Source organism: Cyclopterus lumpus, chromosome 1 (genome assembly GCF_009769545.1).
Source record: "Cyclopterus lumpus isolate fCycLum1 chromosome 1, fCycLum1.pri, whole genome shotgun sequence".
Lineage (NCBI taxonomy): Eukaryota > Metazoa > Chordata > Actinopteri > Perciformes > Cyclopteridae > Cyclopterus > Cyclopterus lumpus.
Window position 1 is genome coordinate 10,569,376 of NC_046966.1, and position 16,131 is coordinate 10,585,506.

At 45.9% G+C, this 16,131-nt stretch overlaps 1 protein-coding gene across 1 annotated transcript; it reads right to left on the reverse strand.

Moving 5' to 3' along the window:
* Positions 1-4,720: 4,720 nt before the first annotated feature.
* On the reverse strand, positions 4,721-7,060 carry LOC117739851 (myeloid-associated differentiation marker-like protein 2). The gene is made up of 2 exons (XM_034546152.1): positions 6,780-7,060; positions 4,721-5,363 (listed from the first exon to the last, which is right to left on the reverse strand). The coding sequence occupies exons 1-2, from the start codon at positions 7,058-7,060 to the stop codon at positions 4,721-4,723; spliced, it is 924 nt and encodes a 307-aa protein (XP_034402043.1).
* Between the last annotated feature and the right edge of the window lie 9,071 nt (positions 7,061-16,131).

Consider the following 16,131-nt stretch of genomic DNA (forward strand, 5'->3'; position numbering starts at 1 on the left):
TAATTTCGAAATGTAAACTCTTCCTGGAGTCAGAATTTTGAATTCCTCAAAACAGAGTACATGATGTCAGTGTAAAACAGAAATGTAAGGTGTGAAGGAACAATACAATTATTCCTTCCCTTCTGATGTTGCAAGGTGCATAAACACAGATGGAGAAGTGTGTGAGGGGGTACGGCATCGTGTACCCTTCCCCTTCTTGCTTCAGCTTTTAGAATAATTACCCGCAAAATTATTCTCTGAACCTAATCTCAAACAAGCTGTACATTTCGGTGATGTATCCCTCCAGCTCTCTCAGTCACACACAGCACACACACAAAAAAAGTCGATTTACCACTGCCTGCTTCTGTACAATCTATCACTCAGACTTGGCATGTGTGCTGAGGCGTGACAACACTTATTCGCTCCTTCTTGTTTTGACATACGCCCAAGAGATTTATTAAAAATACCACAGAACACTCTTCTTATATTCCAGCACGGTGACAAGTGGATCCAGGTGAAGCGTTCACAGCAATTTGTTGCTCAAAGTGATTAGGGCCCAGCGGTGCATGTGTGTGTGCGTGTGTGTGTGTGTTTGTGTGAAACAACATTTTTTAAAAAGCAAGAGAGAGTGAAGTAGCTTTGTTGAGTGAGAGCAGAAGTGCATATTTAATATCACACCGACAGAAAATCTTCCCCAAGTGGTCATACGTCTGTCTCCTGCAGTCTGAGACAAGAATGAGGGACAAGAATGAGTCCGAGGCAGGAATGACTACAAAGCAGCGGCGTTAAAACATCCACTGTAATCAATGTCAGCTTTCAATTTGATGTAAACCCCAAAACTAATAAAGGATTTCCCTCAGCTCATCACGAAATCTCACAAACAAATCACAGTGAAATTCCCAAAAGAACCCGGGGGAACCAAATATGTCATACTTCTTCAGTATTTCTATTCTCAGCTCAGCAGGTATTTAGCATGGAGGGAGATTTGTTTTGTTCATAAAGTAGCAAGAAGGTTTAATAGGACAAACTGTGGCCACAAGGTCACAAGAGGATATTTGTTGATTGTACTATTTTTTGTTGATTCACTGGTGCACCGACCAGGTGACTCAGATCTAAAAGGTTGCCGTGCTGGTCGTCTCTGTACTTTGACCTTCTGCTGGAAATGAATGTGAAGGGTGAAAAAAATTAGTTTTTTCCCCACACTGATCACTTTTAACCAAAAAACAAATCAGTTAAAAGAAAGACTACACTTACATGAGTGCAAAATCCACAGCATAATCTAGAGGATGTCTTTAATTTCCTGAAGATTTTGAGAGAACCTATTTCTGTGTCGGATGAACTACAGTTCATACTATTTACACCGTTTATACTTAATCTCATAGGCCTATTTGGAAACACAAAATATGGCAATCAGTGCAAATCAGTGAGACGATGATTTATCATTCGACAATGTTCTACAATAACATTTGGCAAAACAAAAGCCAAGAGCTCCGGGGGGGAAGTTGACATCAGCAACACGCACCAGCAGAGATTAGTCCTGACAGCGAGCCAGCAGTCCCCTGTCCCTCCACCTCCCCGCGGCTAAGGAATCAGGAAGAGGCCGTTATGATGGACACCTGTCACAGCTCATCTCTGTCAAAAGAGTTCATACACTCTGGGCTGTGTGTGTGTGTGTGTGTGGGGACAGCTATGTGTAAGACAGAGGCCCGCAAGGAGTGAGAAGTAAAGTGAGTGCCGAACATGGAACAGCTGCTAAATGGGGATCTGCAGAGGAGCAGAGAGCACAGAGGCCTGAATGGAGCTACAGATTGCAGTCTGGCAGCACTGTCCGTCCCTTTTAGTGGCAGCTTTCTCTGGGCTCGGTCTCATTCCACTGATGTTGTATCTTTGGAAATATCAGTCAGAGTGCAAAGCAAGTACTGCCTCTAGAGGGCCTTGTCCATAGAAATAACATTTATTAATTGATAAAAAACAATCACCACCAGTTGACATAAACCCACATATAATGCAGTGATTATCTGCTCATGTACATGTTGTTCACTTGTATTTACTTAATAATTTTTAAAAAGTGGTCTTAGATAGATGCTGCTGAGCACCAAGGGGTTTCTTTACGTATGCTTTGGCCCAGTGGCTTCCCAAGGACTTAATATAATAGCACTCACAGCTGTGACAGGGGAATACATTGATCATGGATTAGAGAGATGAAGTGACCAAAGCAGAGAGGACTGAAGGATGGAGAGAAGGAGGAGGAGAAGGAGAGGGAGGTTGTATGAAGTGAGAGAGAGAAATGGGAGGGGGGGGATCTGGAGAGACAGAGTTGAAGGAGAGGGTGAAAGAGAGCAATCTTAATCAAGAGAGAAGGAGGAGGACACGGAGACACTGGTGAGGCTAAGTTGTGGCAGCTAGTCATCTTCTTCATGTTTTATTCTTAAGAAACAAGAAGATAAAAGTGCTGACAGAGAAGGTGGCAGCCAGAAAGGCCTCTGTTTTGTGTCCTTTACTCCTAGAGATACTGGGGTTTTAATTCCCACTGTCAAGCAAATTAATGCTGGTCAAAGATTGTGTATGTTGGAGGTGACCGAGACAAGATGCTAAAAAGGGTAGCAAATAAGGACGCATGACCAAGAAATATTATGAACTAAAATGTGAATTTACTGTCTTTGACTGGACACAAACTGAACACACTGAACATTATTTGAGGCTTACATTTAAAGGTGATCACACAGTTGAATTTTGAAGTTTAGGCAGACGGAGTCTTACCCCACTCGAATAACACTGGCAGATTATTATTATTACAGTATTGTATAGGGACAATTATTGTATACGTTTGTACTTGGTGGGTGTGCAACAAAGCTGTAAACACAAGCTGATATAGCAAACTTGTTAGCAATCAGTTGCCTATTTACACATCTAGCAGACACGGAGTAACATTAGCATTTATTATGAGTCCTGTTTCTGGTCACCTGGTGACTGTAAGTCTAATGTTCACTCTCTTTTAGCTCTGTTTTGGTCTCTACCACCTCCTGAGAGAAATAGTCTCTCTGTGTCTTTCGCCACTATAATGTGTCCCAATGGTCACTAGCTAGTCACTTACTGTGTCTGTCGGCTGTTTGGCACTGGACAGGTAGACTTTAGCAGGATATTAGAGCGTTATCACTTAAACAGCTGCCAAATGTTGCTGCTGGGAGCATCATCAGTCCAACTCCTCACATATACTGACGCTTCTTCAGACCCCTTAACATCACTTTCTAACACACTGGGTAGCCCAGCGCGCGGTCCCAGTTAACACATGGTTAACGTTGCAAATTTAAAGAAAAACCCTTTTGGCAGCAAAACCATTTAGTTAGGTTTGAAAAAGACATTGTGTTTAGGCTATAAGTAAAATGTAAACAACGTAACATAAGTAGGAACACGTTACACACATCACAACAAACCTCCTCAAATGTACAGTTACTTTTCGTGCAATTACTGCTTGGAATTTACTACCTCGTCATCTATCTCATACAGGTAATAATTTGTCATTTAAAATTAATTAAAAGGCGCACCTTGGGGCATCAACCAGTTGACATTAACTACTTGACAGTTTCCATCACTATTGTAGTCATCTGTTCTTTCTTTGTATATATTACTGATGTACTGCACACATACATCCTAGTTCTCGACTGCACTTCATTTATTTTTTATTATTCTGTTTGTACTATTTTTTAACTGTTTGTTTCACGTCATGTTTTGCATGTTTGCATGTATAATTTTGTCCTTCTGTGGACCCCATTAGCGGCCGCTAAGGCGTCAGCTAACGGGGATCCAGTTAATAAACTAAACTAAACTAAACTAATACAACTTCAAAATAACTCATCAGTGGTCAACATCTCCTGGTTGGAAGTCCTGTGTTTGTTTGACCCACTCGTGGGTTTAAACTACTTCATCACTCTCCCGGAGCGTTCTCTCTTAAATGTAAAAGAAAATCTTTTTTGTAAATGCAAAAACATTTTTTTCTTACTTTTGACCTGTTGTTCACATGTTCCATCTTCTGTAATAATGTACAAACATGTCTCGGTCACAATGACCATCTACAGATTGTGCAATTGTGAATACTGTGTTTTTTCAAAGATGGCATTCAAACTGCAGATTAGCAGTGGACTTGATGAAGCAGCCTCTAATAAATGCTGTCTCACTGCTTCAAAAGGAGTGCAGACAGCTCATGTTTATTTTTGGCAGCCAGGGTAACGTCCTTAGACCTTTGGTGAGGGGTTCGCAGATGACAGGGATGCCACAGATGCCAATGCTAGATTTACTATTTATACTCAAGACCTTGTGTATTATTTGAGCAGCAATATAAGCAGCAAGTGCAGTGTGTGTGTTATGCCACTGGTGAAGAATAGTGGGCGTGTCTTGGTTTATGAGGATTTGGTAGGATATACCAGTGGGACCTGGCTGCGTGGGTGAGTTAAAGAGATAGGGTGTCACCTCAGAGGGGTGAGGCACAGGGAACGTAGCGTTAAACATTCCTTGTTCACATTCCAGAAATAGTTCCACGTTGAAGTCGAGGTATCTGGATGCCTTCGAGTTAGACCATGTGCCGCACCAGTGATGTCCAGGGCCCGGGATCTTTGATTCAATAATCTCCCCCTCAATAATTTCCATCTTTAAATATCAAATGCACAAACAAAATCAACATGGAAGCAGATTAATAAGTTAAACCTGTGCCACCAATATGATAATTGTAAGCTTCCATATGGTACTACACTCGTGGGTTATGTGAGGAGCCAAATCGTATCCTCTGAGAGTAGATCAGGTCCGCCACATACAGTCCAAAGTTGACGAAGGAGAACACGGCCACCACGAGCTTGCTGTCCCACGGACACCTTCCCTGAGGGCACGACGACGGTCTCCATGGAGAGCCATACTTTGTGTCAAAGCAGAACACCGGCCACACCACTGATGCACTCAGGTAGAGCAGAACTTCCAGGAGGGTGCACACCACCACAAAGCGGTCAAAAGGCAAGCAGCGCACAGCCTTTGTCCGCCCACACACGGTCATGACGACCACCACGGCGGTCAGAGCAAAGCAGAAAGCATAAACGACAACACAGAAGATCGTGGCGGCGTAACGGGAATACTCGCTCCCGTTGGCCAGAGCTCCAAAGATGATGCAGGCCACAAAGCCCTGAACGACCTTGAGGAGGCCAGACACCGTGGCCATGTAGCCCACCACCGCCTGGCCTGGCCTGGCTCGGCACAAGGCCACTTCAGCCCCGTAGGCCAGAGTACCCAGGATGGAGCACACAGTTACAGCGATGCGGAAGTTTCTGACAGCACAGCCGGCGTAGGGGCACTCAGATTGGACAAAGAAGAGTGGGTAGACCACAGAGGCTGTCACATACCTGAAGAAGAGGAAGAAGAAGAGAAACAAACATAGACCATGAGATACGGTTGAGAGGTCTGACAGAGTTTATAAGTGGACCTTAAATTGGTGTTTTTGTACTAAAATCTGTATTGATTGATTTGGCCAAAACACAAAGCTAACATATTGTCACTGTATACAGTTAATCAAGTGAATTTGTGCGCTAACAGTGTTTTATTTACACTTCCAGCAGACATTGAGCAGCATGAGCTTTTATTGAATCGTCCACCTGATGAAGTCTATTCATTCAGCTTTTTGCTCTCTTTAGCTGCTACGTTTACCTGCTCATGGTTATCTGTCAGCAGTTCGGTGCTCAACAGACATCATACAGCGGATTTGTCAAAGCTGACAGCAGATGCTAGAATCGACGCTGATGAGAGTTGCCGAGGCCCTTGGCAACTTACAAATTTTCTTTTTGTGGAAAATCAGCTCATTGAACTAAGACTTGTCTTGAATGCCGCCAAAACCAATTTTCCAATGGCAGGAAAGTGCCTGTGTCTCCACCCAGCATTTTGTCATTGCAAGGGTATGAAATTGAACTTGTGAACTGTTACAAGTATCTCTGCATTTTAATTGATGATCGACTTTCTTTTAAACCACACGTAGAAAATCTGGTAAAAAAATTAAGAGTGAAACTGGGAAATCTTGTTTTTCTTTTTTTACCAGAAAAAAGTTGATTGCTACCACTTTCCTCCCTGTACTTGATTACAGTGATCTCTTATATATGAATGCCCCAGCAAACTGTCTGCGTTCTCTAGACACTGTGTGTCATGGTGCCTTAAGGTTTGTCACTGGTTGTAAAGCCCTCACTCACCGCTGCATCTTATATGCTCGAGTTGAGTGGCCATCTCTGGCAGCACGCCGCCTTATACTTTGGCATATTTTTATTTATAAAGCTATCTTGGGTCTGCTCCCCCACTACTTATGTAACTACATCTTTAAATCCCAGTGCAATTATTGCTTACGTTCCAATGAGTTTTATTTATTAATTATGCCCAAAGTTCACTCTGAATTTGGTAAGCACTGTTTTAAGTTCGCTGCACCTGCTGCTTGGAATGCCCCGAAAAAGAGGTCATTGTATCTCAACGGGACCGACCTGGTTAAATAAAGAATTAAGACTGAACCAAAGAAGTCACGGTGCGGTCCGTAAAACAGAAACAACGAGCTGAAAGATTCTAAAACACTCTGTAGAGCTGAAGGTAACGGCACAGTCATTTCCAGTGGGATTGCTGCTACTAACGACACTTTTCAGCTTTCACACAATCACTTGATCAAGTTGTAACGTTAAATTCTGAATTACATAGCAGTTTTAATTTTTATTTTATTTTTACAAACTTTTGACAGTGCACAATCAATAGAGAAGGTAATGACAATTTGTTTTAACACTGTGACTTACATGAGGGTCGCGAAGGCAGCACATGTGACGGTGAGGTTGTCCCAGGAAATGGGGAGGCAGCTGTAGAGACGAGTGGCGTCCAGGAAAAACACCACAACTGTCATGGCGAAGCAGAAGCACCACGCCGCCATACAGAACACACCATGTGAGCCGCTGAACCCGGCATTGTGGGTTACCATGGCAATCACTGCACAGCCCATGGCTAACTGACAAAGGCGGGCAGCACCCAGAGGTGAGCAGAGGGCCCTAATGTTGAGGTATGGACCCCCATGTGAATCCATAACTTGGTGAGTGTAGAAGACAAGGGGGTTTAACCTTCAGGATTCTGGATGTCCTGAAGAGGATGATGTGGAATTCAAAGTCTGTTTCAGTTCAAGTCCAAAGTCCAGTCCCACAAAAACAAGAGGCATGGACCGTCCTGGTGCAAAAGATGTGATTGTGACCACCAAAGATGTCTTTCTCATTCCAGCACCCTCGATGAACACGTGGCCGGATATCCAGAGTCTCAGGTGTTTTAAGCTGCTCTTGTAATCTGGTGTGGGTTGGTGGGATCAGGAGGCCGTTATTCTGTCGCCATCCCTGAACTCCCCTCTTCCTGCCACGTTCACAGACTTGGTGAAACTCTATTTCTGTGTTGATGAGTGGGTGTATGGGGGGAGTCTGACGAACACAGGGGGAATCTCTCTTTGAGGTCTTCTGTAAGGGCTCAAGCTGCCCAGGCAGTCACTCACGCTCACCTCTCTGCTGAAGATCACACTGGCTCATCAATCATCACGTTATCTTTTCTATTCAAAGGACTTGTAGATCCTGTGAGTCCAGGATGTTTATCAAGCAGTTGTCAGTCAAGTTGAGGAAACAGCTGCTACATGGTCCAGTCCAACCCTTCAGCTGAAATGGTCCAGTCCAGACTCTCTTCTTGGATCAATAATACAGATATGTCCGTGTTTATCTGCTGCTGTACGACAATCACAATTGTGAATCCATGTGACCACATGAGTCTAAGACAGCATCAGCTTTCCTCAAACGTCAACTCTCATCTTCTTACATGTTGTCTGTCACACACTCTTCCTCACACACTTTCTCCTTCCTCACTGTCCCTCCCTGTGCTGTGCGGAGGGGTGGCTGCCGGTCAGTCAGACCAGAGTGGAAGTTATTTAGGGTTGGGCCATGAGTGTCAGAGGGATGTGGTTGGGCGTGGAGTCGGAGCATGCAGACACATTACAGACCCTGAGGTGCAATAGCTGACCCCCCAAGGTGTCCCAGAGTGCACAGATCGGGACCAATATAAGAGCGTCAGGTGGCACTTATCAAATTACATAGCTGGGAGTTTACACGGGGCATGACCAGAGAGATTTCAGATCTGGGCAATACAATACATTGTACAAATATCTCTCACCACACTCATTCATCTTTTTTGGCCAATTATTTTGTCAGCCTTTTAAAAGAAAAAGTTTTAAAGTGGATTGCTGGAGACAATTAACTGGATACTTTGTTAGAATATTCTTCCCCTCTGGTTCCCCAAGAGCCTATTATTCAAGCACAGGATCTATGGAGCCTCAAAGAGTTCAATACAATATAAAATTATATACATAATGAAATAAATAAACAAGAATAAATTGTGCAAAAAATGTAATTTTATATATCTATATATAGATATGGATATATAAATGAACTTTAAAATAAATTCTAAAATATATATTTTGTAATAACTTTGAATATAATCTAAACATGATGCCCAATACAACTTAAAGCTATTTTATTAATGTGCTCATAATGTCTTATTCATGTATTTAATAATACTTGGGGATCTATACTCATCATCCATATACTTCAGAGCTCATAGAGTAAAGTTTTTTGCAATTGTCAAAACACAAAAACTGGTACTTGTGGTTCAATTATTGAAACCACTAACTAATGTATCCATTGACCAGGTATGCAAACCATTGTCTGCTTGACACTAAGTTAGAAATTCTAAAACACACTTTTTGCAAATAACCACACAGATAATCTACATTAGCCACATCATTCAAAACTAAAAGCTTGCATGTATCTTAACACTGCCACTGAAAACCTTGTATCTCGTCGAGAAGTAAATTCCAAGACAAAGCATCACAGATTCTTAACCAATAATATACTTTATTTTTTAAATCCATATTTACAAAGTAACAATAGCTTTCACATACTGTACATGTAGTGAACAAATACACAACATATTCCCGAATGAGTAATATCAATAATAATATATCGTTTTACTCTCCATGGTGTTAAAACCAGCTTCCTGTGAACCATCTGAACTGAGTCGTTCTTAGCGTGCTGTAGTTACCACCCTCAGCCAGTAGACAGCCAGGGTGGAGGATGTGCTGCCTGCATCCCTCTGGGAGCAGACCCTCTGTTTGAGCAGCAACGATCAGTGATGGCTGCTTCTACCTTGTTGATGGACCTCTGCGTCAAGAAGACCTCATGCAGCCAAGTCCCCTGTGTAGTCAGGCAGGTGCAGAGAGATGGGGACGGGTGGAATAGGTTATAGGTGTCATCAGGGGGAGATCAATATCTGCATTGATACGGATATTTGCCAATGTGGGATGCTTCATGCGAAAACAATCGAAGCGGAGGGGCTATAATCAGAAGGAAAACAGTCTATATATTATAACAATAATAATAAACTTAACAACTTCCAATTAGTCATGAAAGTAATAATGCAAGAGAGTTCAGTGTAGTGGAGTTAAGCGGCTGTAACTTTGACCTGGTTCAAAATGTTTCTGGGTAAGAAACCAGAGAAGAAGAAGGTGCCACGCATGATGGTGACTTCACATCCTTGTGATCAGCCTCTAGTTATTGCCTCTCTCTCCAGTATCTGCATGTCAGCTGTCCATCACCCTGACTCTCCTCCACGCCCAGTAAGAACATCTAAATGTGTCTTACAGGTTGAATCTAACTTTGTGGAGCGACTGTGGGTCAGTGGTTAGCAGGTCTGTCTTTCAATCAAGGGGTTGGTGGTTCAATCCCATCCCTAGTTGATGTGTCCTTGAGCAAGACACTTATCCCTGAATTGTCCGTGTAGCTGTCTCTACAGTGTATAAATGTAACATAATTATAAGTCTCTTTGGATAAAAGCATCAGCTAAATGACATGTAATCGATTCATGTAATGAATTGCTCCTGACACCTGGTGGATGGATGACATCATTGCAGCTTGTCTCGTCACCTGTTCAGGTTCTGTGGAGGTTAACCAGCCATCACACACACTCAATGTCACCTTGTATGCATTCAACCACACAATCTAAACTGACACTCACCACATCAACTTTATCAGACTAATGACAATCAAATAGAGCACCACAGAAACATAGTGATCGAAGTGAAGAGAGACTCTGTTTGCTTGTATGTCCTCCTTGACCAACGAACATTAGGGCAAGAACTGGACGCTGATCACAAGGATGGGAACGTCACTTTCTTTTTCTCTGGTTTCTTACCCAGAAAAGTGTTCAATCAGGACAAAGTTGCAACTGAAGGTGATCAAGCTTTTAATGAATGTCTGTGTTTGGCTTAATGGGATGGGGGTCAAATCTCTCTTCAAAGGAAGGGTTGTTATTATTATCATCAACTCATCTGTTGAATAGTTATAGTCTCTTTATCCACGTTTGTTCTTTAAGATATGAGAAAGAAGTGAAATATGCCTATCTAATCAACCTGTAAGACACATTTAGATTTTCACAAGGATGGGAAGTCACCATCATGCGTGGCACCTTCTTCTTCTCTGGTTTCTTACCCAGAAACATTTTGAACTAGGTCAAAGTTACCGCTTAACTCCACTACACTGAACTCTCTTGCATTATTACTTTTAAATCATGACTAATTGGAAGTTGTTAAGTTTGTATTGTCATAATATTTAGAGTGCTTGCATTCTGATTATACCCTCTCCGCCCCCCTTGTTTTTGCATGAAGAAAATATCCGTTGCTCCTCCTATGAATCGCCACCTTAACGTGGTGGAGGAGTTTGAGTGGCTCAGTGATCCTGGGAGCTATGTTGTCCGGGGCGTCAGCCCCTGGTAGGGTCTCCCAAGACAAACAGGTCTCGGGGGAGAGCCCAGACTAAGAGCGGTTCAACAAACCCTGATGATAAGCAGCCCACGGATTGTAGCCACCTTGCCCGGACAAGGGAAACCGGGGCACCCTCCCGGAGCCAGACCCAGGAGGGGAGCTCGTCGGCGAGCGTCTGGTGGCCGGGCTTTCGCCCATGGGGCCCGGTCGGGCTCAGCCCGAAAGAACAACATGGAGCAGCAGTCACCCTGTGGACCCACCACCCGCAGGGAGAATTATCGGGGTTGGGTGCTATGTAGACCGGGCGGCGGGCCAGGCGGGAGACCTGGGCGGGCCGATCGCCGGCAGCATAGACTAGCTCTAGGGACGTGGAACGTCACCTCACTAGCGGGGAAAGAGCCGGAGCTGGTGCGGGAGGTGGAGCGGTACCAGCTAGATATAGTTGGGCTCACCTCCACGCACAGTATGGGCTCTGGAACCAAGCTCCTGGAGAAGGGTTGGACTTTGTCCTTTTCTGGAGTTGCCCAGGGTGAGAGGCGCCGGGCGGGAGTGGGGATACTCACGAGCCCCCGGCTGAGCGCCGCTGTGTTGGAGTTTTCCCCGGGGAACGAGAGGGTCGCCTCCCTGCGCCTACGGGTTGCGGGGAGTAAGGCTCTGACTGTTGTTTGTGCTTATGCACCGAACAGCATTTCGGAGTATCCGGCCTTCTTGGAGTCGGTGGGAGGGGTCCTGGAAAGGGCGCCGCCTGCCGACTCCATAGTTCTCCTGGGAGACTTCAACGCTCACGTGGGCAATGACAGAGAAACCTGGCGGGGCGTGATTGGGAGGAACGGCTTGCCCGATCTGAACCCGAATGGTGTTTTGTTGTTGGACTTCTGTGCTAGCCACAGTTTGTCCATAACGAACACCATGTTCGAACATAAGGTGGCTCATAAGTGTACCTGGTACCAGAACACCTTAGGCCGGAGATCAATGATCGACTTTGTAATCGTATCATCTGATCTGCGGCCGTATGTCTTGGACACTCGGGTGAAGAGAGGAGCAGAGCTGTCAACTGATCACCACCTGGTGGTGTGTTGGATCAGATGGCGGGGGACTCGGCTAGAGAGACCTGGCAAGCCCAAACGTGTAGTGAGGGTGAACTGGGAACGTCTGGCAGAGGATCCTGTCCGGGAGGTCTTCAACTCCCACCTCCGGAAGAACTTCTCACAAATCCCGAGGGAGGCTGGGGACATGGAATCCGAGTGGACCTTGTTCAAAGCCTCTATTGTGGACGCGGCTGCTCGGGGCTGTGGCCGGAAGGTCATCGGTGCCTGTCGTGGCGGCAACCCGAGAACCCGGTGGTGGACACCGGGGGTGAGGGTAGCCGTCAAACTGAAGAAGGAGGCCTTTCGGGCCTGGCTGGCCCAGGGGTCTCCTGAAGCAGCTGACGGGTACCGGCGGGCCAGAAGGGCTGCAGCGACGATGGTCACGGAGGCTAAAACTCGGGCATGGGAGGAGTTCGGGGAGGCCATGGAGAAGGACTTTCGGTTGGCCTCAAGGAAGTTCTGGCAAACCATCCGACGGCTCAGGAAGGGAAAGCAGGGTCTACCCCAGGCTGTTCTCAGCAGGGGGGGGCAACTGCTGACCCGGACTGGGGACATCGTCGGGCGGTGGAAAGAGCACTTTGAGGAACTCCTAAACCCGGCCAACATGTCCCCCGGAGAGGGGGCAGCGCCGGAAGACTTTGGGGTGGATTCACCCATATCCCTGGCAGAGGTCGCTAAGGTAGTCAAAAAGCTCCTTGGTGGCAAGGCGCCAGGGGTGGATGAGATCCGCCCTGAAATGCTGAAAGCGCTGGACATTGTTGGGCTGTCTTGGTTGACACGCCTTTTCAGTGTCGCATGGGGGTCGGGAACAGTGCCCATGGACTGGCAGACCAGGGTGGTGGTTCCCATCTTCAAGAAGGGGGACCGGAGAGTGTGCTCGAACTATCGTGGTATCACACTGCTCAGCCTCCCGGGAAAAGCTTATGCCAAGGTGCTGGAGAGGAGGCTCCGACCGCTTGTCGAACCTCAGATTCAGGACGAACAGTGCGGATTCCGTCCCGGTCGTGGAACAGTGGACCAGCTCTTTACCCTCGCAAGATTACTGGAGGGGTCCTGGGAGTTTGCCCAACCAGTTTACATGTGCTTTGTAGACCTGGAGAAGGCTTTCGACCGGGTCCCTCTGGGTTTTTTGTGGGGGATGCTGCGGGAGTATGGGGTGCCGGACCCGTTGGCACGGGCCATCCGGTCTCTGTACGCCTGCAGTAGGAGCTGTGTTCGTCTCCTCGGTAGTAAGTCAGACACGTTCCCGGTGGGTGTTGGCCTCCGCCAGGGCTGCCCTTTATCACCGGTCCTGTTCGTGACCTTCATGGACAGGATATCTAGGCGCAGCCAGGGGGCGGAGAGGATCCGGTTCGGGAGTCTCGGGATCGCCTCTCTGCTGTTTGCGGATGATGTGGTCCTGTTTGCCTCCTCGGACCGTGACCTCCAGCATTCACTGGGGCGTTTTGCAGCCGAGTGCGAAGCGGCAGGGATGAGAGTTAGCACCTCCAAATCTGAGGCCATGGTGCTCTGCCGGAAACCGGCGGATTGCTCCCTCCAGGTGGGGACAAACTGCCTACCCCAAGCGAAGGAGTTCAAGTATCTCGGGGTCTTGTTCACGAGTGAGGGTAAGGTGGAGCGGGAGATCGATAGGCGGATCGGTGCGGCTGCAGCAGTAAAACAGGCGCTGTACCGGTCCGTCTTAGTGAAGAGGGAGCTGAGCCGGAAGGCAAAGCTCTCCATTTACTGGTCGGTCTACGTTCCAACCCTCACCTATGGTCACGAACTCTGGGTCGTGACCGAAAGAACGAGATCTCGGATACAAGCGGCCGAAATGAGCTTCCTCCGTAGGGTGGCCGGGCTCAGCCTTAGAGATAGGGTAAGGAGCTCGGACATCAGGGGGGAGCTTGGAGTCGAGTCGCTGCTCCTTCGTGTCGAAAGGAGTCAGCTGAGGTGGTTCGGGCATCTAGTTAGGATGCCTCCTGGACGCCTCCCATTAGAGGTTTTCCGGGCACGTCCAACTGGTAGGAGGCCCCGGGGAAGACCGAGGAAACGCTGGAGGGATTATATCTCCCGGCTGGCCTTGGAACGCCTCGGGATCCCCCAGAATGAGCTGGAAAGTGCTGCGGGTGAGAGGGAAGCCTGGGTCGGCCTGCTGAACCTGCTGCCACCGCGACCCGACCCCGGATAAGCGGGTGATAATGGATGGATGGATGGATGGATGGAAAATATCCGTATCAATGCAGATATTGATCTCCCCCTGATGAGGTGGAAGCAGCCATCACTGATCGTTGCTGCTCAAACAGAGGGTCTGCTCCCAAAGGGATGCAGGCAGCACATCCTCCACCCTGGCTGTCTACTGGCTGAGGGTGGGTGTTGACTTCCAGTCCAGCAGGGACATGATGAGGTGGTGGAGGGTTGTGTGAATTGGCCAATATTTGGTTTATTCCCACCCAGAGGAGGAAAAGCAGTTCTCCTGACTCCATACACTACAGGACGCTCTAAATCTGCACTGACATTCATTATTGATGGCAAAAAATGCAATTCAAACTGCTTTAAAAATTATTGAAAAGATGAGAAGAAGATACAAATGGAGAGAAGACGATGCACACAAAATAAAGTTTACAGACATATACAGTATATAAAAAACTGAATAAAATGACCATGCTAAAACCAGAGCAAAATAAGAAGTAAAATAATTATAAAAACACATAAGACAAGGTATAAAATCTGACTGAATAAGCAATAACAATAAAAAACAAAATTATAAAACACAAAAACCAGACTGAATAGATATAAATAAATATTAATATTAAATAGCTACTCTCTAGAAGACTTTTCCAACGGCTCGGAGCATAACGGCTAAAAGCAGCATCACCAAACGTTTTTGTTCTGTTTTGTGGAACAGCTAAAGCTTTACTGGTTTATGATCTAAAAGCATTTCTGAGAGGTAGTCTGGACAATTGAGCCACATCCCCTGCCAAATCAAACTAAAACTGGCTAAAACACTCTAAGAGCGAACTAAAAACTCGGGAACTAAAATAAGATCACATCTAACTGAAACGCCCAAGCTATTATAACCTTGTATCTGCTCTCTGTGTCCTAATGGAATAAACTAAAATAATGGTCCTGAGGATCCACTTGTCATTGCTGCAGCTGCCACCAGGGGCCGCTATTGTTGCAAAGCAGCAGTGGTGCAGCTAAAAAAAGGATCCAGACGCCCCACCTGACACCAGCAGTTCATTTCAGCCTTTCAATGTCCAGCTTTGTCTGTATCATAAGTAAATGTGCAACTACGAGCATGCAGTTACTTTTTGATGTTCCAACTTAAAATAAATCATTACAATTAAAAAAAAAAAAGTTAAGTTGTGTGAGGCAGATCTGAGAATAAAGTTTCAACTGAAACAACCAAACTCCACAAACAGCCTCCAGGAGCCGGTGGCTTTGCTTGGCATCAAAGAGTCCACGGGCAGTTGGAAGTAATTAATTTGTAAGAGGGAACCATGAAAGTGTGTGTGTGACAAGTGGAAGGAATGCAACTCCTCCCTCATACTCCCACAACGCACATGCACACCCTCTCTTTCTTTCTTTCTTTCTTTCTCTGTCTCTCTCTCTCTCTCTCTCTCTCTCTCTCACACACACACACACAGACTCCTGCTCCCCTCTGTGTTGGGCCTCTTTTTGAAGTTCCTCCTGCAGCTAACAGAGTGAATGAGGGGGCAGCTGGTGAGACAGCTGAGGGTGTGTGTGTGTGAATATATGGCCTCATGCTGCTTGTTTACTATAACCTGTGGACGGTTAGATAAGTCAGGGCATGTGAGAGTCAGAGGCTGCATGAATTTGTGATGAGGTCTTCTCTGTTAGATCAAAGCTGTGGTCTCCATGGTTATGGGGAGGCATAGGAAACATGTTGAGCTGCTCTTCACCACCACCATGCTCTCACTTACAAACAAACTTGTCTTGGATTTGACCTCAAATAAATCCCATCAATTTGACTGGAAATAAAACAGTTTCTGTTGGGATTTCCTTTTTTTACCCTTCAAAAGGAAAACTACAGAAATAAGTTATTTTACCACTTAAAAAAATACCACAGAACCTACATAATACCTTTGACTAGAACTACGGCCTCAGTCGTTTGCCTCCGCCAACCAGTCAGGTTGCAGTTTAGATCCATATCGGTCCAAAATGTAATCACCTCATTTTATTCTATCAGACATTTGTGAGAAATTGTCATAATTCGTTATG